Raw genomic sequence first — 27,677 nt, 5'->3', positions numbered from 1 at the left:
AATGAGAGAATTTAAAAATAAGAGTCGGAGTGTCAGTTTTTTATTCTGTGTATTGGACGTTCCCTCCAATGCATTTTGTTAAAACTTTGTATTCATGTATTTGTTTGTTAGGTGGTGGGGTTAATTTCACATAAAACAGACAGAAATATTAAAACCTCTAAATGACCTAAAAATGCAAATGGAACAAAAGGGAGTAAGACTTGTTCTTAATATTATTTTCAATGCTTGCAGCATCAGTGTCAGATGAGTTGATTCACACAAAGCAGACCAGAAATGTCTTTATTAAAATGTTGACAGCAAAGATCTACAGAGAGACTTACATTATATTGGTTTGTCAACAGGGATCGCCATGGTTGACACAAGCCATCACTTCTTTACAATAGCTTTGAGTCTGAATGGTTGTTTTGTCCGTTTTTATCTAAAGATTCTTTATTTTCCTTTCACCCACAGTACCTGCAGATGAAATGGCCTATTCTGGATGTCCCTGGATCTGCAGGATTGAAAGACTCCCGTTCTCCTACACCAGGACATTTAGTAAGTAGATACTGCTGGAAAAACGAATCCATCCGAAAAACATCTCTTTATTACAAGTTCAAGCCAAAAAAAACAAACTGTAATTACATCTTCAAAGCAAACAGTAAGGATCAAATATGGAAGCCGGATTGAATCATGTTTTTTCTTAATTTGTATCAATATTTGAGGTTTGTTGCCTGTATACATTGAAGTTGTATTCATTTAATTTAATGAACATGGCAGAAAGGTTTGAAAAAAACGATTTGTATTTTTGAAGAAGTGAAAGAAGTTATGTCAAATTTCAAAAACACAAAATAAGTTCAATCCTGAGCTTAATCAATTCATTACTGAGAACACCAACAGTGTCCCAGCCTCCCCTTCCTTATTTTGTCACACTAATAGGATGTTTCCTCCCGGCTGTCTCCTACGGGACATTCATCTAATTATCAAACAAATCATGTAAACTTATTGGGGGAAACCGTTTAGTGGAAACTGTATAAGGGCATTAATCAAGAGATCACTATACTGCAGTTATTCACTATAATGAGTTCATTGTGCTCATGTAAATATTCTGGTTCCCATCCATCCATGTACATCTTTTTACCCACACACAGGCCCCGCAGCACCCACAGGCTGAACTGCTGATCAGCATGTCTGTCTTTAGCACTATAACTCAGTCTCTATCGTAAATCTCTCAAGTTTGAACCTCCTCGTCGTTCCTGAACTTTCCCACACAGGTGTGAAGTAGTCATCAGGGTGTCTCACTCCAGTTAGACAATGCGGGGCCTCAGCAGACCTGTTTGGTTTGTGTTTTTTTTTTTTTTTGCTGAGGGATGTGTGTGTTCGGGATTGAAAACATTGGACAACATAAATCCCAGAGAGTTAATCTAACATCTCACCTGTTCGATTGTATGAGGGCGCTTTCTGGCCCAGGAAGCCTGCATGTTCAGCAAAAAAAACAAAACACTGTCCCTACACTTCAGTAAAAAAAAGTGCTGTTGTGTCTCAGCTGCTTGACCTTAGATATCCTGGCTAGACGTGCTTTCTGAGCTTGTGGTTGATTCGCTGGATCACATAATCGCAGTGATGCACATGACAACGTCTTCATTGAGTGCAGTCAAAGGGAACTTGTTGTTAAGGGGACTGAGTTTGCTCATGGGAATCCAGGACTGACTTAAGGCTCAATAGAACCAATTAAAGATATTTTATTAGAATAAATGCTGACCTGTCGCTGACCCTGCTGATACAAAGCAGCTACTGTTTGCAGACTTGTTGCAGAAAACTCCCTCGAAGTAATACAGCGAACGTGTTACACTAAAGAGCTGTGAGGCAGAATTGAGAGAAAAGGTCAAAAGAATGAGTGCAATATTAACAGTTGGATTTAAAGGAAATGAAAGCACGTCGACTGAGGTTACGTTTTCTGCTTTCTGTCCGTTCCTTTATTGGTTGCTCCTACTTTTCTTGTGTGTCTGTGCTTTTCTGTTGGTGGTCGGCCCTTATCTCTTTTTTGATATCATCACACCAGAAACGAAGCGGATCAAACCGTATTCTTACAGAAATGTTGTTCTGATAAATAACTTCACTCTGGTTTCCTTAAATATTTCCTTTTTTTTTATTTTGAAAGGACTATACTTTACCTGAATGCACTTTAAATCCTTTATATTGGCTCATAAGAACTGGTAAAGGCAATTTACATAGTTGTTAGCACACAAAGACGCTTTTTTGTGTCATGATTTTAAATTAAAATCAACCATGTTACTTTTAAATGGAGAAAAGAGCTGAATTGCACAGCTCTAGTGAAGGCAGGCAAAGTCCAAACACCCCAAATGAAACACCCTTAGATGCAGAAAAAGACTAAGGTTACTTTATTTGGTTGAAGTTACTTTTCCATCTTTGAAAGTTCATTGAGAGTAACAGCTTTCAGTATGTAAACTAAAGGAGGAAGTTGCCATGCTTGATCTGGTGACCTGTGGTAGAGGGTCATTTGATGTGTGCTGGGAAGCTCTAATAGCAGGCACGGTGAACCCTGGTACACAGAGGATAGAGAGCGAAACACCCTGCTGTGGCCTTACCCCCCACTCTGGGCCAGGAGCCCACATGCCCCTCTGCTGTGCTGCTGCTGACAGGGAGCCAGGCTGATTATGTGCTCATTACTTCAGCCGAGGAGGAGAGAGAGAGAGAGAGAGAGTGGGAGGGGAGCAGCAAGCTGGCTCCCCAGGCCTACAGGCTCCCCAGGTCCCCACACTGCACTAATGAGAGCAGGGGGAGCGGATGGGCACACACGGGGGGCCAGGGATTACTGCCCAGGGCCAAGAGGAGCCACAGAGAGAGAGACCAGAGGACGGGAGACACCAGCAGGGACTCCTGCTGCAGACCCGTGCTCCTGCAGTCATTCTGCACGCATATGTTAAATCTGACAGTGTTGTTTTGTTTTTCTGATAGTCTGGCACGGTTTGGAATATCTGTCAGGTCCTGCTTGTAGCCACATGTATGTCTTATATCTTACATACAATGTCAACTGTGCTTGATGTTAGTTGACTGATTACAGTCTATTCATTCAAAGACCTGCACAGCGAGCAGCTCTGCAGATTAATAGCCTTCCATTAGCGAGCTGCCACTTAAAACAATATTATTTAGATTTTTCTGGATTGATAGCATCTCACATTCCTACATCTAGCTGCAGAGATGATGTAATAGTACAGTGGATAAAAATTGCTTTGACATCACTAGTAATTTTGGCAACAAGCTAAGTGCATGTAAAATAAAAATCAGAGTATTGAGCAGGTAGAAAGTCCAGGCAAAGACCAACGGTGTCACTGTGCAGATTGGGTCCATAAGGCCTGTATGCTAATCATAGCCCACTCTGGCCTGAGATCCTCAATTATTCAACACACAGGTTTGTTTAACATTCATTAGCTACTGCTTTTTGCTAGTAAGGGTGGTGGTGTGGTGGTGGTGGTGGTGGGAGGACTGGGAAGATGCTTCCTGTGAACGCACCACAACCAACCATATATACACACACAGAACACACACATGTCCACCCCTGTATAAGCTCCAGTGTTCAGAGGTCTGCCTCTTCATGAATTATACATCAAAGAGGCTGCAGGGCCAGGTGATGCAGTACAGGAACCTGTCAGAACATCAGGAGTGACCGAGCTGGACCAGAGAGGAGAGGAGAGGAGAGGAGGGGAGGGGAGGGGAGGGGAGGGGAGGGGAGGGGAGGGGAGGGGAGGAGAGGAGAGGAGACAGGGCAAGAGATAAGAGCTAACTTAAGGGAAATATATTTGAGGAGAGGAAGGGAAAGATAAGAAAAAAGAAAATGCAAGGAAAGCAAATTAAAAGAAATTAATAGAGAGAAATTGAATGGAAGTTCATTTTGTGAAGGTGTCTCTGCTGTTTGAACCTTGTGCTTCACGTGCTCATCTTGAAGGACACAGCGGCTCACACTCATCAACACTCTCTTCATAATGATTGTCAAGGCAGAATTCTTACTTGTTTCATTGAAGACATTCCTTCGTCATTTCTCCCTCAACTCTTATGTGTCGTTATTTTACACTGCCCAGTATGGTTAGTCAGGATCACACCAAGCTGTGACTTTTAAATGAGGTCGAACTGACCGAAGCTACCGTCCATCTGTCACTTACTGATCAGATCAGGGCTCAAATATGTGCTGATGTTCCCTCACAGGTGTAGAAGAAAAGCTCTCTTTGTTTCAGTATTGTGTTTATGACTGGGCTAATCAAGGCGCAGAGGGACCCGGTCCTGTCAGCGTGTCATAAGTCACTTACTCACCAGGCTGTTTAAGTGAATTCAAGTGTTCATGTCTGGAGCAGCATTCCTGACATACCTTTTTGTCCTCCTGCCTGTGCAATCTTCAACTCTCCGATTCCATTCGACAGTTTAAGTCGAGATATTAATCAAACAAAAGGTGAGATGTGAATTGAAAATGTGCTGTTTTCTATTTCTCTCAGTGCGAAACATGTGCTCGCTCTCGACCCATATTCCGTCGACAGACCTTTGACTGGGAGTCCGGTGAGACTTTCTCGTTTTGCATTAGGCAGTGAACAACCGGGATCCATCATGAAATCAAAGGCTTTGAGAGCACTGAACTGAATACTGATCTGAGGTCTGCAGTCCTGCTGGGCCTCTGCAGGAAAGAGATCCTCTTCAGAAATGGTATAAGGAACAAGAGCTTTGATACCGGGCAAACTCTCAAACGGACACATTTAGGATCAAGAAGCGTGTGCGTGATACTATAAAAGATACCAGATAATAATGTTGATTTATTTGTGTCCATTTTCAATTATTTATCAACACTCCAGATCTCAGTGAGATATGACCGTATTTGTGTCCACAAATTGAGACTTTTGCTTTTTTTTCTTATTGACCCCCAGGGACACTAGCTCTGGTAATATGACGCCGCTTTCTGCTTTGTATTATTTCAAGCTAGAATATTACAGCCATTGACCTTTTCAGAGGCGATGACCAGACCTAAAGCTCACGTTGTCTGTGATGAATGGCATACTTTTTGGAGCCGTTGATTTTAAAGACATACGACACGGTCAGTTCCCCTCTCTCTCTCACGTCCGCTTCCTGTTGGCGTTGACAAACAAGGCTTGGATTTCTCAGCATGCCAGGCATTCTTTTCAGCCTGTCTTTCCTGGAGTTTTGAAAGGCCTCTGAGCCTCCCACCCAGAATCACCGAGCATAAAGACACACAAAGCTGCGGGGTTATTCAGTTTGTTCTAAGCTCTCTTCCCCATCGGCTGTTTGCCTAGTAATTCAATTCAGATGTGCAGGATCCAAAAACATGTTTGCTTGAATGAAATCCACCCCTCCACCCACATTGACCAAGGACTGTGCTTTTCTTAGCGCCGTTCCAAGTTGGACAGCCAGACGAGGTGCTGCCACCTCGGCCTTTTTACTCTCAAACCCTCTTTAGAGACAGACATCTTTTCTCTGCACCCTTTCCTGTATTTCTTACCCTTTAAACCTCCTCTTGCTATGTCTAATCTCTCTTAAACCTGCTCTGGGTGTTTTCACTTGCTAGCTGAGAGTTATGCATGGCTGCAGACATGTTTGCAACAAGCCCTTCTATGTTGAGAGCATGATTTCTGTCTGTGGATGGAGATACCATCTGGTTCCAGGTTGCCCCTTATCTGTCCTATCACGTAGATGTTGTTTATATTTAAAACACGGCTCATGTTCCTTGTGGTTTCCTTATTACACTCATGAAACCAGACGTATGAAGCTGTCATGGGCCTCAGGAATATAACCCCCACACATGAGGCGGGGTGAAAGAAGGCATTGATACATGAATGTTTAGTTTAAAGTCATGATTTTACAAAACCACATGTTATATTTGAGAGGTCTGGAGAACTTTTTAGATTTTTGATTTGTTTTATGATGATACAATATGATTTAATTCTCAAATGTTCCCATTAAAAAGAGGAATTTTCTGGATGAATTAGCCATCTTTATTCCTAACGGACAAATTCTGGCAGGTTGGAAAAAGATCAGGATAGTTTTGCACATGTGCAACCTGCAAACTCCATTTTTCTAAATATTCTGGTGCCATAGTCGTAACTAATGCCTTCAAACTTAGAAATATGTTTAGAGCGCAGGATTGGTGTATTCCAGGATATGAATAATTAATAGAGATCATTTTAAATTCTCACTGAAGTGCTTCCCAAAATGTGTTGGCACCCAGGTCTAGAGGTCTCGAGCAGCCCTCACAATATAGGGAAAACTCAGGCATATTGTACACCAAGTCGAACAACAAAGCACAACTCAAATATACATGACATGAGGGACCTGGGATTTCAAACCCAGCAAGTCAACACTATTTCTGCCATGAAGCTTTATCAAAGCCTTTTCTGTGCTGCTGCGTTGAATTGTGTTCTCTGCACATCTTCACACGCTTTGACCTCGTATGCTCCGAGTCTGGATAAACCAAGAGAGCAAAGTGATCTTAATATAGCCATGTTTAACACCGGTAAATATTTTCCTCACTCCATCTGGCATTAGCAGAATCAAAGCGTGCTTTAAACCAGGGAGAACCAATTTGCTAAAGATTTAAAAAGGAGGAAAAGGTTGGACTTCATTTTTTTTTAAGTGGCAGGAAAAGAAGGTAAGATTTGGAACAATTCTGAGCAGCATGAAGCAGGAGAGTGTACAGAAGTCTCAATACAAACCTTGTTCCCGAGCAGACCACATTGGAGAGAGACGAGGGTTGAGGAGGGGGTTGGGTAGGGATATTGAAGAAAGGTTAGCCTAGAGGAACAAGACTCCTTTCTCCCCCCAGCCCCCCCATCCCTTGACCCTCCTATGTGACAAGTCGAGCCAACAAGTGCTCCATTCAACGCGGCAGCCGGGGGAAATGACTACGAGGCTGTGTGAGGCCTAGTGAAAGTAGAGAGCTGGTTGTTATTATTATTATTATTATTATTATTATTATTATTATTATTATTATTATTATTATTATTATTATTATTATTAATATTATTGTCTTTACCATCATCATCATAGACACAATTAATCTAAAGCTATAAAGAAAGTCAAGTGTTTATAGTGTCTTATAACATGCCAGTTGAATCCACCTCTGGGTGTCAGACAGAGTGGGTGATGATGTCTCCACTTGTTTATGACTGCTCAGTTTGCCATAGTGTGATTTTGTTTGTTTGTGGCTCGCTGGTGTGACTTTTGGACTCGGTGGCACCGTTGTTTTTCTTGTTGGACTGAACAAACAGTTCTCTCCTCTGCTAAATGGCCGTAATGGTCTTGGCATGTGTCTGCACAGCCTTTTTTAGTGTTGCTTGGTGCTGGTCCAGATTGCATCACAGGGCCGGTCACATGCACAGACTGTGATGTTTACCGTGGAGGGCATTCAGTCATGATGGCCTGTTTACTGCCCTGCATTTCTCCTCTACAATGACCCACATATATCTTGTGCACAGATACATACTTTGATTGATCACTCTGCTTTGAATATTGTAAGATACTTGTTGCACATTGGTCTCTTCCTGCTCATTCATTTATGTTCTTATTATTATTGTTCTTATTATGTTCCTTTTCTTTTTCACCAACAGTCCAATAAAGTCCCCGTGGTGCAGCACGCCCATCACGTGCACCCGCTGACACCCCTCATCACGTACAGCAATGAACACTTCTCCCCCGGCACGCCACCATCACACCTCTCCCCAGAGATCCTCGACCCAAAGACAGGTAAAGATTTAGAGCTGGACTTTACAAAAGCTCTTAAAGTGATATTCAACATGAAAACAGTTATCAGTGCAAAAAATTAAATGGTCAAATGTCAAGTACAACATCCAGGTAATTCAAATAGTAGCCACTTAATCACCATGTTAGAAAAAGTATACAAAGGGACACTCACCCGTGAGTTTCACAAGATTTAGAAAAAAAACAAGTGTGGATAAAAATGTGTTTTTTCCTTCTCCCCCTTGTAACATGGTTACTGTTCAAATCAGCAAAAATGAATTAACCATGGCTGCTAAACTAGCTTTGAAACATACACTCATAGCATAGGATTTAAGTATAGCTTGACAATAATAGCAAAGATAACAGCACATCTTTACAGAGCAGTTCCATGTTTTTCTTTGCATGTGTTGAAATGTGCTTCATTTTAAAAGCTGGTTTCCTTTGTCTGTGGCACCCGCAGGTATCCCTCGGACACCTCACCCATCGGAGCTCTCTCCATACTATCCCCTGTCTCCTGGTGCTGTCGGCTCCATCGCACACCCTCTGGGCTGGCTCATGCCACAGTAAGTTAATTTAATTCACAGTTGTCAATTATTATTAACGTTTTTGTTGGAAAAAGAAACAAACAAAAAAGTGCAACCTCACTTGCAGGTAAATTACTTATGTCATCCAATCAGTGTTGTTTTTTTCAGTGAGTGACCTCAGGTAACTGCTTGTTAGATTATAGAAAATAATAATTTTGAATAATCTCAACTTCGGAGTAAAATGTGAAAAGGAGGATATTTTTTTTTATTCTACCAAACTACATGTGTAATGTAAAGGCAAACAAATCCATATAAATCATATACATGTTGACAACACGGTTACACTAGCAGGGGTTTTGAGTTGATGAGTAGAGGATTAGGGCTTGTAGGTTTGCTGTCAGCTGTGTTTGATTCACCTCATACAGCAGCTGTCACTCACTCTGTCTCCCTCTGCCCCCCCTCTCTCCCTCTGTCTCTCAGGCAGGGTCAGCACATGTACTCCATCCCTCCGGGGGGATTCCGTCACCCCTATCCAGCGCTAGCCATGAATGCATCCATGTCCAGGTGAGCGGATTAAGTTCAGTAACACCCTGACTCTCCCAAAGGGTGACACACAATATCTGCTTATTTATGTCATGCTGTAATTCAATTTCTGCTCTTTTCTTGCCTTTTTAAACCCTAGGTGGTTAAGTGAATTGCTTGTATGCAGGTTTAAACTTCTGTTTTTGACATTGATAAACATTTTAGGCATTATTATTATTATTATTTTTACATTTCTGTCAAACATTATCAGGTCATCGACTATAAGCAGTGTCTAAGTCTACCACTCAAAAGTACAGCTTCTTAAATAGAGAGAGCACACTATTAGCATTCAGAACTTTGCTCCTGTCTTTTCTCCCCGAGATAAACTTTTTGTGGTCAGGCCAATGATCTCAGCCCCACACACACACACACACACACATATATACACACACATACACCCTTACACACACACACACACACACAGTGCAGAGATGAAAGGGCTGAGAATCGATTAGGCCAAATCAAAGCTCATCTGAACCTACACGTCCCATCAGACTTAACTCTCTCGCCTTCTTTCCAAATAGAAAAGATTTGTAGCGAGCCTTCCGCTGTTGGCATGAGAGGAAATATTCAGAAGGTTCTGTGAGATCAATAGCAGGTGTAGCTCCATCCTGCGACGGACTCTACGACCATATGAACATACGTACCTGATCATAGCTCTTTTTTTTTTTAACTATTCAATGCATCCAATTAAGTGCATTCCAGATATGGCAGCAGTTAGAATATTGTCATGGCTAACACCAGGCAATGTAACACACAAAGAAAGCTTCAGTTGGGTAGCACTCCATGTACGGAGGCTGTAGTCCTCCAAAGCTGGAGACCCGTGTTCAAGTCCAAACTCTGGCTCCTTTCCCGCATGACATTACCTCTCTCTCTCTTGCTCTTGCTCTCGAGTTCTTACTCCATCCCCTGTCCTATCTAATTAAAAACCCTAAAATAAATCTTTAAAAAAACAAACAAAAGGAGCTGCTTTATTTCTGACAATTATGTGATTAACAGCCTGAATAAGATATGACTTAAATATTAGAAAAAAAGAGAAGGAAATCTTATAGCAAAAACATGGTTTGGATACATAAGATTCCATTACATGAATGCTGATGGGAGCTTTGTTTATCAAAATGTGGAGCCTGAAATTGTGCCATCACTTCGCATTCAGTTACTCATCAGGGACTAAGCTGGATGTTTACAGATATAGTTGCTTTAGGTTCAATACCAAGGGATTGGTATGGCCCCTCCTTGTTTATACAACATGAATTATTGAGTGTTGTAAAGGAGGAGGGAAAAAAGGCAAATATCCGTTCTAAATTGCAGATGTTTAATCAGACTTTTTGTAGTTCCACTATTTGTTAAAGTTTCAGTTTCTATTCAGTGAGATCAAAACAAGGTATTTTTCTGTCTCAGGACACGCATGGTTGTGTTTGATGGTTAAAACAGTCAGAAGATTTCTGTAAAAAAGTAAACACTTGAGTGTAAAATGAGGTAAAACGGATGACTGGACTCACCTCATGTGAGTACAAGGCCATATTGTGCCTTCTGTCTCATGACAGTGTCTGACATGTTTCAGATTGAGAGTTATTTTCCGTTCACTCCTGTGTGTGATAGAGGCATATGGAGCCTAATTTCCCACATTGTTTATGACAATGCTCCTTTGTATTAATAATTGGAAGTAGAGAGAGAGACACTTTGTGAAGGTGTTCTGTGTGGACGGCCGTCAGAAAGCTCTCCGCGGTCAGGATCGTGGTTAGGAAAGTGGTTTCAGGTGTCACGGCCATGCTATCACCATGGTAACAACACACTCAACTTTTTCTCCAGCCCTGGCTGAATAAAAGAGCTTTTGTAAAAGTCTTTATTTGAACAAAAAGCAAGCATTTCCCTCATTGTACAAGTGTGAATTTAGTCTAGACGGATGCAGCAGGCACGTCGAGTTTTACCCTCAGGGCAAGGCAGGGCAGCTGTGTGCAAAGTTAGTTGAACTTTGTCAGGTTAATAGACGTTCACTGAAAAAACAGACTTTTAAAAGTTGCTTTCTTTTGCTCCCTCAGTTTGGTGTCCAGCCGTTTCTCCCCTCACATGGTGACTCCGCCTCCTCACAGCCTCCACCAGACCGGCATTCCCCATCCTGCTATCGTCTCCCCGGCCATCAAACAGGAGCCCAGCGGTGACAACATAAGCCCCTCAATGCATGCGTAAGAACAACTAAATGGTGTATCAAAATGCGCACAATACTCCTTCTTGTGTGCTGTAATCCACCCTCACTTTTCACACTTTATTAACAGTATTTCATTCTGTGTCCGATTAGCAGGAAATCCCCAGTTCCTCCAAAGAAAGAAGAAGACAGGAGGCCTCATATCAAGAAACCTCTGAATGCTTTCATGCTGTACATGAAGGAGATGAGAGCCAAAGTAGTGGCAGAGTGCACTCTGAAAGAGAGCGCCGCCATCAACCAGATTCTGGGAAGACGGGTAAGTGGCAGTGACACAGATGTGCCTTTGAGTCTACGATACACTCAGATATATGTGTGCATGTGTGCCTAACAATCCTTTGATATCCTCTTTCTGTGTCCACAGTGGCATTCCCTGTCGAGAGAGGAACAAGCCAAATACTACGAGCTAGCCAGAAAAGAGCGGCAATTGCACTCCCAGCTCTATCCAGGATGGTCAGCAAGAGACAACTACGTGAGTAACACTTTTCCATCATCAGCTCTTTTATAAATAAGGAGAGGAAGTGAGTTAAAACTCTCTTGTTCTCTATAGAATCAGCCAAATATGATTGCAACACTTTTTTAAAAAAAAGGGTGTTTTTACTTTCACTTTGTGAAACAATTTTTAACAACATTGTGTTATCTGTGCAGGGAAAGCGGAAAAAGAGGAAGAGAGATAATAAACCCGACTCCAAACCAGAAGGTAAGAGGCCCTTTCCTTTTGACCACTTTTATTTATTTTACAAACTGCTCAAAGAGAGAGAAACTGTTTAAACTACACTGAGAGCTTTATTTTCCTCTGCAAACTTTGGCCCTGCACCTTTATTCTGTTATTTTTATCAACCGTTTTCTGCATGCATTCTTTCCCTAACATACACTTACCAACTTCTTTCCCTGCTTCTGTACTCTGACAAGCAGCTTATGAGGTTCAGTGCTAATAGTGGCAGGTATGTGTGTTGGGTTGCGACAGAGAGAACATGGTAATCCGCCAAAACAAAGAGAGCGTTCCACACTTCAATGCACGTTTTAATGTAGTGTGTCGTGTTTTGGTTTTTTTTTTTGCACCGTGAATGCATACCATCTGAATCTGTCAAACATTCTGTTTCCCTTTCCCTGTTGTACTGTGATTCCAAGTTGATTTTAACACGGTGTGTTTCACAGCTTTCACCACCTTTGTCTTCACTGTTTTAATAATCACTCGCTCACTTCTGTCATCAAGCAGCATTGAGGGACATGAACCAGATTTGTAGCCGGCTGCAGATCCATAATTCAGCTTCTTCTCTTCTCCTTTCAGACTTCTCCATCAGAAGCAAGAAGCAGTGCGTGCAGTACCTGCCCTCGGAGAAGATGTGTGACAGCCCCGCATCGTCTCACGGCAGCATGCTGGACTCTCCAGCCACTCCTTCTGCCGCTCTGGCCTCCCCTGCTGCTCCCGCTGCCACACACTCGGAGCAGGCTCAGCCGCTATCGCTCACCACCAAACCAGAGGGACGCATGCACTATCACTTCTCCCTACCTGGGAAAGCATCTGGATCCACATCCTCCTCTTCCTCCTCCTCCTCCTCCTCATCCCAACCTGCCATATCCATCCCCATTGGTACTTCAGGTAGCCATTCGACTACTCCCATCCTCAGCCGGCCGATCCCCTTCACCTCCCTGCATCACTCCATGCTTTCCCCGCCTTCTCCCTTCCATCAGGCTGCCCTTCACTCCCATCATGCCTTGTTCCAGTCACAGCCGCTCTCCCTGGTTACCAAACAAACCGAATGAATCCGCAAAGGCAATTTTTCTCTCATTTAATGTGCTGTATATTGCTTTTCTTTTACATAGGTATTAGAACAAGTTTTTTTTTTCAAAATAATGAAAAGGAAGAAATATTATTGGTCAATATTTGACTGTCTCCTTTTCTACATCTCTCAATGAAAAACAAAAATGTATTTTTTGTAAAGTTTACTGCAGAACTGGTTTCTTTTTTTTTTTGATGCATTTATCCAATGAACTTCTTGTATAAAAGAACAAATGTACATAACGTTTCTTTATAAAAAAACAAAAAGGAACAAAAACCTTCTTTTTAGCCAACACCCCTAATTAATGTTAGTATTAAGTTGACGTCATAGAAATGGCCAATAATTGCAGCCCGCCTTTCCAATTCACGAGTGTGTGTCCTTCTTTGACATGTTAAATAAACATTTGAATTGTTTCGTAAAAAAAATGTCTCTTTTTGTCCTTTAACCATATATTCATCATTTCACAAGAAAAGGTTTTTTTAACAAGGTGATGTGGTCAAGTTTAATGTTCTCATAATAGTGGCCAAAGTGCAAAACAAAAAGGCTGACTGCCTTTTGTGGGAGTTGGGCAGAAGATTAAATGAGCCCTATAATGTATTACAGCCACACACACACACGCACGCACACGCACGCACGCACGCACGCACACACACACAGAGTAAGTCTACAACACACCTGTCGTTTTGTAAATCTAGAGTTGTGCTTCAGTTCTTAACAGGGATCATTATTATAAAAAACCTTGCTGATGGTGGCAGATTTTAATGTTTAATAAAGCAGAATTAGGCTAACCACAGTGGAAAATGAGCTCCTGATCCAGGGGTAACAAAATGTGAAGCCCAAAATAAACACAAAAATAACAATAGACATATGCTCCTTCTCCGAGTGCAGCGTCCCACAACAATGACAGAAAAGCAGGTCACCCTCGTTCCCGCATGCCGAACCCTGCTCAGGTTCCCTGTTCCTCTCACACTTTTTACTGCATCTTTATTCACTGTTTGGCACGCGGCTTAGGCTTTAATTAACTCAGAGGTAATGGGATGGAGCCCCTGGGACCTCATTAGGCATTTCAATTAGTGAAAAATACACAAGGTAGGTTACAGTTTTTGGTGGCTTTGGAGATGAGGAGTTGTGCCAGGGATGGACCAATTATGTCAGGGCAGGTGGGGGCCCACTGAGCCCCCCCCACCCCCCACCACCACCATCAAGTGACTGGGAAATGTTACTTTTCAATTTCCAGTCATTACGTGGATTTTAGCAATTAAAGCTAACTTACAACATCAGTAATACACAATACCAACAGAGAATTCTTTGTTAGTTGACCCTAATCTTGATTTTATATGCCCTGTAATTACTTTGCAATTGATATAAATATCTAGGAATCTACTAAGAATAAACAGAATTCTTTTTTTAATCATTAAAAGTACATTTTCATCTGAGCTGATAAAACAGAACAAGCTCTCTTCCAAACAGGTGAACTAAGGTGTTGATCGACCTGTCCCTTCTTCCCAACCAGGTGACCTTGACTTCTTTGAAAGGCACCTTTGAATAAAATGTATCATTATTATTATTTACAATGTTTAAGAAATCCTTAGCCATAATACTACTTGTTTGTTGATCATTCCTGGCACAAACCACACCTTTCCTGCTGCCACTGCTGCCGAATTGACTGATCGGTCAGAGAAATTACAGGTAACGAGTTGTCAGAAGAGCCAGAAAATCTGCCTCCTCAAGGCCAAACATCTCCAGCAATGTTCAACTCTCCTCAGACAAGAGTCTTATTATAAAACTGAGTCCCCGAGTGACTTCACATGTGCTGCCTGAAGGTGTTTCTTTCATTAAATACACTTCCCTGCCTGGGACTGCTTATTATCTCGCATGAGTGTCATTATATTGAAGGACATCTCATGAAATCAGCAAATTATGACTGATATGACAAAACTGACATTAAATCCATCATTAGCTAAATAACTCTTTGAATAATAAGAAGTATTTGCATTGAGAGGCTCGATTTTTACATTTTAAGCCACGTTTGTAGACTGAATATTTTATTACATGTTAAAGATATCTTTTATTGTCTTGTCTCATGTTTTAGGAAACTAATTTAAGTATTTTCATGTCCAGTTTTATGTGCCTAAATATATATCTTTGTTTAGAGTTAGATGTGGTCTGTCTATCTATCTATCTATCTATCTATCTATCATAAACACTGTGTTATCTTCAAATTCCCATGCTCCCCTCAAAGTGTAATACCTCGCTGTTTATCTCCAATAACGTGTCTGGTTGCTGCTCCACTCAACATCTGCCATGTAAGCACGAGGTCAGATTTAATACATGTTAATTTTTGCTCATTAAATTCTTCCAATCTCTTGCCAAGGTTCTTTTTTGGGCCTTCCTTTGATCTTGAATTTATTCCAGGTTAACCCTTAGGTAGTTCTCAGGCGTAGTAATTCTCCAAGAGCTGTCATGTGATGTGAAAATATAAAAATTTAAATATAAAACCACAGAATAAAACAAAAGTTAAGCCTTAAAAGACACAAGAACACAGGCTGACTCTGATATGTTCAAGTCATTGTGTTTGCCACATTGAGAAGACTATGTCAAACTCAGCAGAAAAGGCTGAACCATGTGTCTTCCATTGACTCATGACCTTATATTCCCATTAATAACAGGATGCATTGTTTCTTCACATGTGGTTTCCCAGTTAAATTAATTGATTGTTTCAGTAACATTCAGTGAGCTTAGCAACACTCAGCTGGGGCCTTTGTGTGGATAGGTATGGCTGCTGTGAGCTTAAGAACCTCCTTAATGTATTATTCATACCTGTTTGACCTTAAAGATGGAAATGCAAATGATGTTCAAGAATGAGAGGGATCATCGGACTTTTCAAATGTCAAATAGCCTGCCACAATTAAGACATATTCATTACAAGAACCCACAGGTGCTCTGCACCCAGCTGAGATGTTAAACACCTCCAATTAACATTTTCATGATTATCTTATCTTGTAACTGCTGCACGTCTGCCACTGTCTCTCCTATGAAACTGTTAAATATTACTTATGATGCTCAGCTGTATATATGGTGACTTTACAATTACTATTTTACTTAATGTTATTATTTTTACATTTGTTTATGCCTTAAAGTAATTTTAGGGTTACTTTGATAATGTACTTGTCACATGTACTTTAACTGGTGTCATGATGTGCTCCTGTCACAGTTTATAAAATTTGCTCTAGATGTCAATACTGCCATCTGCTGATAAGGTGATATACTGACACCACTATCGCATATCCCCATCATACCAGTACATGACCTGCAGGTGGCAGTAATTACACAAATGTATTATCATTCCCCTTCTGTGCTGGATCAACAGGAAAAAATTACCTAGTAAAATTGAACTTTTCAGTAGAAAATTATATCCTTATAAATTGATATCAGACGAGTATACTCAGGGATTTAACAACAGGTGGCTGTATCTCCTTCACACATAGTCGAATCCATCATAATCCTGCCTAAGTAGGCTATTTAATTTTTTACACGTTATTCCTATTTAAAAATAATAATGCAATGGTGAAAGTCAATAGCCTATATAGAGCTCAAGTCAACGGCGTAAAATGTGCGAACATGCACAACTAAAAAAGTCATACAGTGATTAATGGAGGCATTATGCAATGGCAGTTTTTGAAAAGGGGAAGATGATTCTTTATATGCTCCCATTTTGAATAACTCACAGTATGCCCATGTGATGAAACACGGGTGTTTAAATCACTTGAATGACTGGTCACATCGAAGCAGTGAAACAGAGGAAATAGGCTGACTCTAAAAGAAACCCATCAAACTTCAGTATAGGCTACTGATAACATAGCCTAAACAGCCTGCAGTAGGATATCTGAATGTGTGGGAAAATGATTCTTTCTGCTTAACTTTCCAGAGTTTCAGGCATATTTCACAGAATACTTCTTACAACTGAATTTGAATGAATAATAGTTAAATTCAGGGTTGACATTCACTACTTATTTAAACATTTACATTGTTGTTGTTTTCGGAGAAACGTCACATGCCTGTATAAATGCAAAAAAGGGTGTTAGTAGGCTATTTGTCATAGGCCTATGTCAATAGAATATATTTTTTTAAAGGAAAAATGGTGTATTTGTGAGATGTGTAAGGCAGCTGTAATGAAATTACGGTAATTCAGATAGGCCTAAAACTAGATTAAAACATTGAAATTGTTTAGGGGCTAAATCCTGATGAAGTATGGACGGAGGCAGCCGGCGCTTATCAACATTATATCACAGTTGACCGCTAGGTGGCAGTAACATCCCCCCACTGTGTGTGTGTCGTGCACTGCAGAAGAAAAGGAGTTGCTTTGTACACGGAAGCAGAACAGAGATCCTGATGTCAAATCCTCCAACCTGTCGGGTTGTGTTGACAACGCAGATTCAGCCGTCAGCTCAAAGAGGAGACCCGCTCTTAAAAATATCTTGGTGTGTTTTCATCGCCGTGTCGACAAAATGAGGACGTGTTTTCTGATACTATCGTTATTTGCGTGTGGCTGTGTAGTCAGAGGTGAGTGAAGTTTCACGTCGTTTTGCTGCGTTGTCTCCTAATTCTGATAAGCTAATGATTGTCTCCCACATGGTCCCTTCTAGCCAATTAAGCTACTGGGTGTAACAAAGTGACGACAAAGCTTATTGAAAATCAAATATATTCATTTGACATAGGCTATTAGTTTGATAAATAGGGAAAAGTGGCAATACAGGAAATGTTCAAATAGGGGTTTCCTTTATGTGACTAAACACTTTTTGTTAAAAAATAAACTGAGTGTGCTTTAATTAATTAATTTATTTTCTTATCGGGTAAATATGACACTTTCTCCAACAACGTTACACGCAGTCATACGAAACATTAAGAAAAATATTCATTGTAGTTATACTACATTATGTGAGATGTCTCTGTGAACAATAGGGCCTCGTTTACTCTCTGTTTGTCTTCTGAGCTCACATTAAGTGCAGTGTACACATCAGAGTGTGTGTTTATAGAAGCTTAATTACACTGCCAGACAACCAGCCCTCTTTTCCTGCTCTAAGTTTTTATATGTCAACCAGCTTGTCACAGTTTCAGCAAACATGGCCCGAGGTGGGAAAACTCCCAAGTATGAAAACATTAACTTATATCAAAGAAATAAACGAGCGAGGTAATTATTTAGTTAGTAGGCCTACCAGGAACCAACGTGGTTGTCAATAATTAATGTTTTCCCCAAACACATTTTTCAACTATCTTATTAATTAAATCTATAGCTTTTTCAATTTCTAATAGTAATTTTCAGGTTTTTTAATGAAGCCTTGATGGTGGATGTATAAATCTTGGGTATGTGACAATGAATCACATTGGACAGATGTTTATATGCTCAGTGGCCTCTGAATAATCTCTCTCTCTCTCTCTTCCTGTTGTCTCTCTCTCTCTCTCTCTCTTCCTGTTGTCTCTCTCTCTCTCTCTCTCTCTCTCTTCCTGTTGTCTCTCTCTCTCTCTCTCTCTTCCTGTTGTCTCTCTCTCTGTTGTCTCTCTCTCTCTCTCTCTTCCTGTTGTCTCTCTCTCTCTCTCTCTCTCTTCCTGTTGTCTCTCTGCTGTTGCTGATTTATTAAGACACAACAAATAACATAGATTATATACATACATTTGGAAATCTTCTAAAAAATTAAGTCTGTGCAAATGTCAACACATGAAGTATTAGTGTAATAGTAGTTGTATTGAATTCTATTGGATTCTACGTGTACACTTTATTAATTGGCCATGGAGTCTATATCATGACTTTTTTTTTTCCAACAGGCCCAACAAGAAATATTGTAGACAGGTTAAAACAAGACACCATCTTCCTGTATAGTCAGCACCAATAGACAGTCAGTAACCTAAGCCTCCAAATAAAGTGTCAAACTTTACTGTGGTTCAAGGAACCATCTATGAAAAGGAAGTACAAATGAAAGAGGTTATTGTTGACATTTTCAGCCTGTATACCAAACTCCATGCTGTTTTGCATTTCAAAAATATCTCTCACCGTATATTCTAATGGCTTTTTGTGTGTGCTTCCAGTAACATATAATTTGATCATCCAATAAAATCACCTCAGCTTGTTTAATTAAGCTATGAGCATGGAAAGCTGACAAGATGAAGACAGGGTATTACTAAAAAAAAGTACTAAATGAAAGAACAAGACAAGTTATGTCTAAGAAAACACATTTTAAAATTTAGGAAAATAGGTAATGATGAAAAGACTTATCTTGGCAAACTGTGGCAGTATTAATGACATTTATTATTAGACAATAACAAAGCATCCAAGTATTTTCTTTTTATGTCACCAGGCCCTGAGCACTGTTTAAAATCTCATTTTTTCTGATCCCATTTCATGTTTTCCTTTCACAGGGTCTATACCAGAACTAAATACTGTGCAGGAATCAATCTCTAGTCCACAAGCTCATGCTACAGAGGCAACTGTAGAGTCTGCACATACAATTATTCAGGGAACGACAACAGGAGATAAAGTTAAAGAGAATAAAAATACCTTAGACTCTTCTGACATTCCTAAGACGGCCGGGGCAGAGAACAAGCCAGAGAAAGCCAGCACCAAGAATACAGGTGTGAAGGGCCCCAAGAAGAACCCGACAGTGGCCCCCGGTGCCACGAAGATCACGACAGTGGCCCCGGGGGCCACGAAGATCACGACAGTGGCCCCGGGTGCCACGAAGATCACGACAGTGGCCCCGGGTGCCACGAAGACCACGACAGAGGCACAGGATATCATGGAGGATACAAAGGAGGAGGAGACAGATGGAGAGGAGGCTGAGATGGAAAAGGCAAAAGAAAAGGTGGAAAAGACAGAAAAAGGGGACCCCAATGATCTCACATTAGAAAAGGAAGAAGACAAGGCTGCCTCAGATAAAACTGAAGACGTAAAAGAATCAAGTAATAGAAAAACAGGAGACAGATCTCAGTTCATCCCAACTGGTATCAGGGATGAGGCAGAAAGCAGCCATTTCTTTGCCTACCTTGTTACTACAGCTGTGTTGGTGGCTGTACTTTACATCACTTACCACAACAAGAGAAAGGTACTTGGCCATTTGTTTCCTTCATCTATCTGAACCATACTTACTGAGTTTGCAATCACCTAGATTTGAGTTTCAAATGTATTCGTGTCAAACACCCTGGTCCGTGCATCCATGGTGCAGGCAAATGCAATGGGATGGAATTAACATTTGACGTTAACAAACCCCGGAAATGACTGAGCTAGATCTCTTGCAGAGCTTTGTTTTATGCCGTGGAACACATGTGTCATAGTTTAGCTCTGATGAATATTTGCTGATGAGTTTCAAAGGAAATTTGAAATGGAAAAGTGCAGTAGGTCCTCTCAGTACTGAAGGCGCTGTTGAAATCACAGAAAAGCCTAAATGTCTGTACTCTAGAATAGGGCTGGAAATCCTCGGGGCGTCTCACGATTCGATTTCGATACGATTCAGAATCAATTAATGACTTATAACAATTCTGGATTCATGGATCCATGGATCAGTCTATTTCTGAATTAGTACATAGTTCAGGATCTACTTCAGTTAACGTGAGACTGGCTGTACTTCCTGCTGCTCCACTTGGCATTCTACTGAGTTAAAGAGCTAGCATTAGCACTTAGCAGGGAGTGACTGATTAGCGAAAACTAAATTGATTTTTGGAAGTTACGAATCTATTTAATATCTCAGAAGATAAGAATCTCGATTTTTACATAATTAAATTTTTCCCCCACCTCTACTCTAGAAGAGTCGTGGATGTTACTATTATTGGTTGGTTGGTTTGCCTATATATTTGGACAAAATGTTTTTAAATCCTGTAGCAAAAATGTTTTTGAAACTTTCAATAAGCCTCGTCAATACAAATAAAACCTTTCCAATATTGTCTTTGCAGATACTTGCCTTTGTCTTGGAGGGAAAGAGATCCAGATCAGCACGTCGACCTAAATCCTGTGACTACCAGAAGCTTGAACAACAGGTAAGTTGTTGATAGGAATGTCCTCGCCATTTCTAAATATCCAAATTCAGAAAAAAATGTGATGTTGAGTTTTTAAATGATTTTCTTCCAGAATTGATCTCGAGTTATTCTCTTGAAGCCATCGCCTCGTGCGGCTGAAAACACCGGGGCTAATGTCAGAAGTGGGTGAATGGATGCTGGCTGTAGATCTGTTCCTGGTGTAGACTGTGCTGATTTCACCTTTTGTTAATTGGAATTTATTACCTTTAGATGATTATTTTATGACTATGCAGATGACACCATTGCCTTATTGAGGGGTTAAGCAAAATGAAGTGGGGGTATTATTAGCATGCTGATTTTGCACTAGTGTCTTTTCCACTTAGAAGGCAATCTTGACCTGGTTAAGGTTCTGACTCAGGATATTTCAGTAGCAGATGAGAATATTAGCTTTGTTGACTCCAGACTTGTTTGTACAGTACATCAGTTAGTACACGGTGTACCTAAAAAAAAAAAAAAAAAAAGCCATCTGAATCCTTGTACAATACTGACAGTGTATAATTTCTTCCAGGTTGTTTCAAATGTCTTTGATAACATGTAAATAGAGTCCTTTTAGGTGGTTGGAAGCATCACAGGAGGGTTTCTGCTTCTCTTCCTAACCGTATGGTGTTGGCGAAATGAATGTAAAAAAAGACCTTTAATTTCCAAATAACAGGTTAGCACAGTGCTAACCAGCTTTGACTTATTATATGATATGACATTATGACTGTGCTTGAAGCAGTAGTTTGACATTTATAGAAATATTCTTTCATGTGGAGTTGGATGAGAAGCTCAGTATCATTACTATATCTCTCTTGTAAATACAAAAGAAATGCGACAGGCAGCTGTTAGTTAATGTAGCCTAGCATAGCTTCTGGTAATAGTTACACTGCTAGCCTGACTGTATTTCCAAAGGTAACAAAAACTGGCTTCCATCAGCTTTAAAGTGTACACATTGTGTTTTTTAACTCCAAACACTTAACAGGACATGTAGGGGTTGAAACGTTTTTGACTATTTCTATGAAAAGAGCATTTAGCTCAACTAAAATGATGACTCTAGCTCCATATTTAGCATCCAGGACTGATCATCTTCTCATCCAAAAGCAACTTTTCTAACCACAAACCTGTTGAAGAAGTCTTTTAAAAGAACATCTGAATGACTTTTGAACTGATGTCTGAGTGTTGGGTACACATGTAAAGCCTCTTTATTTAGCCACACTGAAAGTAAATGTTAAACTATCCGTGTGCTGAGATTAAAATCATGGCTCTGCCTGTACATATCTGTAACCTGTCGGTCTGGTTAATGTGCGACTGCCCATGTTTATCTAACAGGAATAACCAGTTACACAGGTGGTGTTGACCTATGTAACTGGTTATTCCTGTTGATGAACATTTTCTACCTGTACCACTTGTAGCTTTGAATCTCTGATCAGTAATGTTCACGTTTAAGTCTAAAAACTGTTTTGTTGTAGGCCACTGGCCCTCAGCTGCATTGACTGATGGGAATGAACTATCAGGTTAAATGTCTTTCTGTGGATAGAGTAGATGTGTGTGTTATCTTTAGAAACAACAGATAACTTGTGCCAATGTGTGAACATTTGAACTGTGATTTTATGTGTGATTCTTTTGTGCCTGTTTGCTTAATTAAGACTATGTTCAAATCTACAGTCATAATATATCAAGAGACCTTTCAGTAAAAAGGGAAGGAAGATTAAATCAGTAGTTTGTTTCTTGGCAGAGTTCAAATTGTGTTCCGTCTTTGTGTTTTTATTGTGAAATCTAAAAAAATATATAAAGCTTTTTTTTTAATATTAAGATTTGTTTACAACTCATTGCTATTTTCATGAGTGACAAAGCAACATAAATAAATTAAATGATCAGTCATTCTTCTGAACAGTCTGGCTCAAATTGGCATGAAAAGAGGCATGTTTCACTAATTGTTTATTTACGTGTGTTAGGAATGGCTGTCCATACTGCTGTCCTTAAAAATGGATTATTGCACAAATGTGTGTGCGTTAAAATGAGGATTGATTCAAAAATTAAAAAGCTTTTTGTACTTACTGGTCTGAAGTGTGTGAATTGACTTCATTTAGGTTATTTTTAAGTTACCTTTCTGATTCAGGGCCTTTTTCATACAAGCATTTAGTAGGTGGAACATCAAGTACTAATCTCCTTAAAGATTTAACAAATACAACAAGGTACAAAGTCCTTCATACAAAATCCCACAGTGTGTTATCAGCAAACTGAACCCTCATCAGAAGTGATTCTTATGCTGAAAGATGACAGCCTCACCTTTATTTGATTATATTGGACATGGAAAGACTGATAATAGAACTATATTAGTTTGGAGATTCAACAATGAGTACAGTATGTATGTACTTTACTGTTGTAGCTGAAACATGGGAGGTTCTACTCAGGGTACAGGTTGGTAATGTCTGGATAAATCAGACGGTCAGAATGTATTTATCTACTCTTCACTTTTTAGTGAAGCTCAAAATCCAGACCTAAATTTAACTTTTTTGGGTAACTGGTAACAGATCATGGACTCCAAGGGGACAAACCTTTAGACAGATAAAACACTTAGGAATGATTTGTTTGTCAAAAGTAAATGCAAACCAATCTTTTTTTTCCCAACATAGGATTATATCTTTATTTGAAACTTAACTTGCAAGAAGAGCAACCAAGACACATGTTATAGATAATAACAAAAAGTTCTGATCAAGGAACACATTAGGGATGTGACACAGTACAAAATGTTCCTCTGATGTCCCCACAGAGCAGTAGCCTACACTGAATTCTTCACAGTGGCATCATGTTTCTGGCCTCCTCCTCATAAATGTCTGGTATTTCTCCCATGGAGGAGGAGACGATGCGGACAGAGTTACACCCCTGCAGCTTCATCTCATACATTATGAGCTGCTTCCAGAAACCACTGTTAGGCCTTACCATTGGTCGGCAGGTTTTCACCCACCTGTGGGCCTCCATCAGCGTCACTCCTCTGTGCTTCATCAGGTAGGCCATGCACAGGGCGGGGGAGCGGCTCACTCCGGCGTTACAGTGCACCAATGTCCGTCCTCCGCACTCCGCAGTCCGCTGAATCTGATCTGCAACCTCGTCGAAGTGCTCCATAAGAGGAGACACCGGGGAGTCAGATACCGGGATGTGGAGGAACTCCACCCCTGGAGAAGGAGAGCAGCTGCTCCTGGTCTCAGTGGCGGTCACTATACAAGTGATGTTGTATCGAGTCACCTGGGAGGAATCATTAGCCGCTTTACCATTACTGAGGTATAGGTGGTCGGTGACTCGGCACAGGCCGGAAAGCCCAGAAGGACCCAACTGGTGCATTAATGGTGAGAATTTTACCAGCGCAACGCTGCAGCTAGCTTGCCTCTCTGAAAATCTGCCAATTGTAAGGCAACACAGGAAGGCCACATTTATGTGAGCGCACACTCTGTCGCCCCCTGCTGCATGGGGTTTCTATTACACTCTTGTGCGTGAGAGGAGTCTATGGTGAGAGGCGACACCACACTTATTTTACTGAAAAGCAAACCATAAACGGACACAAAAAAAAAAAATCTTGTCTTGATAGCTTATTTTTTTCGTACCATATTACGCTGAACAAAAATTGTAAACGCGACACTTATGTTTTACCACAATTTTTCACGAGGCTACTACAAAGATCTAAGACTTTGCACACAAAAGGCCCATTCCTCTTAAATGTGTTCACTAATGTGTTACATCTGTGCTGGTGAGCACTTCTCCTTTACATCCTCTTGACAGTTGTGGCATGTCAAGATGCTGATTAGACAGCTAAATTATTGGACAGGTAGGCCTGTGCCATAGGCTGGTCACAGTTAAAGGCCACTCTAAAATGTCCACTTTGATCACAAGGCCACAGATACCCCAAACTTTGAGGGTGTGCAATTGAATGCTGACTGCAGAAATGTGAACCAGAGCTGTTGCCCACAAATTAAATGTTCTTTTCTCTGCCCTATAAGCCGTCTCCAAAGCAGTTTTCAGAGAATTTGGTACTACGTCCAACCGGCCTCACAACCACAAAACACATGTAACCACGTCAACCGTGGACCTCCACTTTTCACTGTGACAGGCATGTGGCATTGGGTGAGCGGTTTGCTATGTCAAAGTTGTGAATAGAGTAGCCCATGGTGGCGATGGGGTTATGGTATGGTTAGGCATATGCTACAGACAACAAACACAGGTGCATTTTATTACATTTTGAACGCACAGAGATACCAGGACAAGATCCTGAGGCCCATTGTTGTGCCATTCATCCACCACCATCCCCTCATCATCATGCACGGTCTATGTTAAAAGGGAACTGTAGACAATATTCCTGAAATCTGACGAAATTCCTGTCCTTGCATGGCCTGCATACTCACCGGATATTTCACCAGGTGAGAATGTTTGGGATGCTCTTGATCGGTGTATACGACAGCATGTTCCAGTTCCTGGGTCCATCAATATCGTGCAGCCATTAAAGAGGAGCGGACCAACATTTCACAGGCCACAATCGACAATCTGATCATCTCTACGCTACAAGGAGATATTCTTTGGACAGCATGAGGCAAATGGTGGTCACACCAGATATAGGCTAACAGGTTTTCTGTCTGAAGTGGAAAAGACTTCTGTACAAATAAAGAAATGCACAAATCCAGCACATGATCAATCTCTCCATTTAGAAACCGGCTGGTTATGTAGGCTCCAAAGGGGTTTAGCCTAAGTGTTTGATCAACAGTCAAAAAAGTATTGACTATTGATCAAAGGTTTACAGAGGCTACATATGGTGTATGATGATGTCTAAGTATGTCATTAAAAACTGGTTCAGTTCACTTGTCTAGCTGTTCCAAATTAAACGGCACAGAAAAACTGCTTTTCAAACACATTTAGTGTCACACAAGTGTCAAAATCTCATGAGATACTCACTGTAGATGTTCTCCATTTTCTACCTACTACCATCCTATGAGCAAATGTGCATTTACAAATCTCTGAAAGTTAGGCTAATAGACACACAATATAAAACAAGTAATAGGCTACATAACCATATTTTAAATATCAAAGGAATATTGACCGAGTGGTAACCAATTCTGAAAATTAAGCATATAAAACGACCAGGTAGGCCTACTTCAAAATTAAATAGGCCTACACTGAACAAATAGCCTACATTTTAGATAGGCTACGCTTTAATCACTGATAAAATAAGAGAGTAAAAAATGTTTTTTAAGCTTGCAATCTGTTAAACAGAGTTTATCCTTTCAACAGAATACATCCTCCCAGTCTTAAAGCCTACGTAAGTGGAGTTATATGAGAATATCCTGGTGTGTTCTTGGGTGGAGGTGGTTGTAATGGATGAGCTGCTGGTAGAGCCTGCAGGCAGTCCTCGGTTGCCCGGGAAACACAGATGGTGGATGAAGGGCGTGCATACAAAAGAGCGTAAACCTGTGGCAGCAGCTGGAGACCGTGCCCGCTCATTATTCAGCTCTGTGCGGCCCTGCTTACTCAAAGGCGTCGCTGTTCTCGTTAATGCCGCCTATCCATTTTCTTTGTCCCGGGGCTTCCGGCTCCACTTCATCCTGCTTTCTCCCCGGACCGGACCAGTCAGTGCGCAGCTGCTGTCGGCACTCCCAACATCTGCTCGTCTCTGCTCGGCAGCCATACAGACGACGCTCCGCCGCGGCTCATGTTGGTGCGTAGCTTGCCGTCCAGACGGCGAGCAGCCTCCTCACTGCAGGCGGTGGTCACACACAGCACACACACGGTGTCGTTTAGCAAGTCAGAGAGCTTAAACTCAACATGGAAGAAGACGACGACGACGACGAAGATGTAACCTAATGTTTTCTCACCATTTGATGATGCGGGACAGGTGCACGAAGAGCCCAAAGATCTCTGGTAGGAAAAAAAAATACCTTATTGCGCCATTATTATCCTCATCTTTAAATTATAGGCTACGTTTTTATGTCGCTTATTAGGCTACAGAGGTTAGTTTTAAACAATCTCTGAGATTGAATCAACTTCGACTCTTTTGTTTCCTTCAGAAGAAGGCCTGTAGTGTCTCCTCAACCTGACATCCTGTCAGCGTTTATGAATATTAAAATGTGCTTATTTATAGACTGTTCCTGGTTGGACACTTACCGGATAGAATTAATCTAATTTGCAATAAAGAAATATGTTGCTCTAGGCAGTGCTAACCTACAGTGCATTCAGTATAGCCTATATTGCATATCGATTGTTTCCATATAATTATCCATGTGTTTACAGCCTGGAGCACAGAAATGTAACTCAAACCCAAGCAATGGTTTCATGATCTGGTTTTATACATTTTTAGTTGTTCCTACAGAGCAAACAAGGTGTATAGGATAACAATAGTAGTGAAAAAAATATCATATACTGTAACATCAAATGTGTTACTTTCTTATTCAGCGTGATTTTATTTATTTTAGGTGACCTTGTGGTCAGTGTTGAATGGACCGTACACAGGCTTCATCTCCAGAGCTGCTGACATGTCTCCAGACAAGACACAGGGAGGACCTAACACCCGGACAGGTTATGTGTACAGGCTAAGTTATCTTCATTTAAATCATGAAGAATATTCATTTGTATTGGCACACAGTAACAGATGGATATTTAAATAGCATTACTCATTTGGTTCGATAACTGGTATCAATGCAGCCCATCTCAAGTGACGTACAGTCTATGGTTTTACTCTCATTTGTGTCAAAAAAAAGAGGACAAAAAGAACAAACCAAAATGGAAAGAAATCCCGGGGGTGTCATTGGAGGACAGTTGGGCCGTGTC

General features: G+C 40.8%; 3 protein-coding genes across 7 annotated transcripts in view; 2 read left to right on the top strand and 1 right to left on the bottom strand.

Annotated features, from left to right (window-relative positions):
* tcf7l1b (transcription factor 7 like 1b) overlaps positions 1 to 13,249 on the top strand; it is a 31,796-nt gene extending 18,547 nt beyond the window's left edge. For 2 of the 5 annotated variants that reach the window (XM_020657022.3, XM_020657016.3), the window contains exons 4-12: positions 451 to 534; positions 7,602 to 7,737; positions 8,192 to 8,294; positions 8,736 to 8,819; positions 10,880 to 11,023; positions 11,140 to 11,299; positions 11,405 to 11,512; positions 11,689 to 11,740; positions 12,332 to 13,249. In XM_020657022.3, the coding sequence (XP_020512678.1) occupies positions 451 to 534; positions 7,602 to 7,737; positions 8,192 to 8,294; positions 8,736 to 8,819; positions 10,880 to 11,023; positions 11,140 to 11,299; positions 11,405 to 11,512; positions 11,689 to 11,740; positions 12,332 to 12,807 (1,347 nt within the window). In that variant the 3' untranslated portion in view covers positions 12,808 to 13,249. Of the gene's footprint in view, positions 1 to 450; positions 535 to 7,601; positions 7,738 to 8,191; positions 8,295 to 8,735; positions 8,820 to 10,879; positions 11,024 to 11,136; positions 11,300 to 11,404; positions 11,513 to 11,688; positions 11,741 to 11,955; positions 11,985 to 12,331 lie in introns of all 5 variants that reach the window. The other 3 variants (XM_020657008.3, XM_020656998.3, XM_065964756.1) reach the window with 2 other exon arrangements.
* Positions 13,250 to 17,181: 3,932 nt separating this feature from the next.
* Positions 17,182 to 22,924, top strand: tgoln2 (trans-golgi network protein 2). Its single transcript, XM_020657986.3, has 4 exons — positions 17,182 to 17,387; positions 19,239 to 19,921; positions 20,766 to 20,849; positions 20,941 to 22,924. Exons 1-4 carry the CDS (start codon positions 17,333 to 17,335, stop codon positions 20,944 to 20,946), a joined length of 828 nt encoding a protein of 275 aa, XP_020513642.2. The 5' UTR covers positions 17,182 to 17,332; the 3' UTR covers positions 20,947 to 22,924.
* Positions 22,925 to 23,483: 559 nt separating this feature from the next.
* zgc:153044 (uncharacterized protein LOC751678 homolog) lies at positions 23,484 to 26,490 on the bottom strand. The gene has a single exon (XM_029281772.2). The coding sequence runs from the start codon at positions 24,207 to 24,209 to the stop codon at positions 23,664 to 23,666; it is 546 nt and encodes a 181-aa protein (XP_029137605.1). The 5' UTR covers positions 24,210 to 26,490; the 3' UTR covers positions 23,484 to 23,663.
* Positions 26,491 to 27,677: the final 1,187 nt, after the last annotated feature.

Source organism: Labrus bergylta, chromosome 2 (assembly GCF_963930695.1).
Source record: "Labrus bergylta chromosome 2, fLabBer1.1, whole genome shotgun sequence".
Taxonomy (NCBI): Eukaryota; Metazoa; Chordata; class Actinopteri; order Labriformes; family Labridae; genus Labrus; species Labrus bergylta.
This window is presented reverse-complemented; position numbering and strand designations above follow the sequence as displayed.

What these genes read in the sequence shown, in the direction of transcription:
- tgoln2 (XM_020657986.3), top strand. Translation starts at nt 17,333, where the DNA reads ATGAGGACGTGTTTTCTGATACTATCGTTATTTGCGTGTGGCTGTGTA. An exon ending in GTGTGGCTGTGTAGTCAGAG is followed by an intron (nt 17,388 to 19,238) that starts GTGAGTGAAGTT and finishes TTCCTTTCACAG; the next exon opens with GGTCTATACCAGAACTAAAT. An exon ending in CTTACCACAACAAGAGAAAG is followed by an intron (nt 19,922 to 20,765) that starts GTACTTGGCCAT and finishes TTGTCTTTGCAG; the next exon opens with ATACTTGCCTTTGTCTTGGA.
- zgc:153044 (XM_029281772.2), bottom strand. Translation starts at nt 24,209, where the DNA reads ATGCACCAGTTGGGTCCTTCTGGGCTTTCCGGCCTGTGCCGAGTCACC.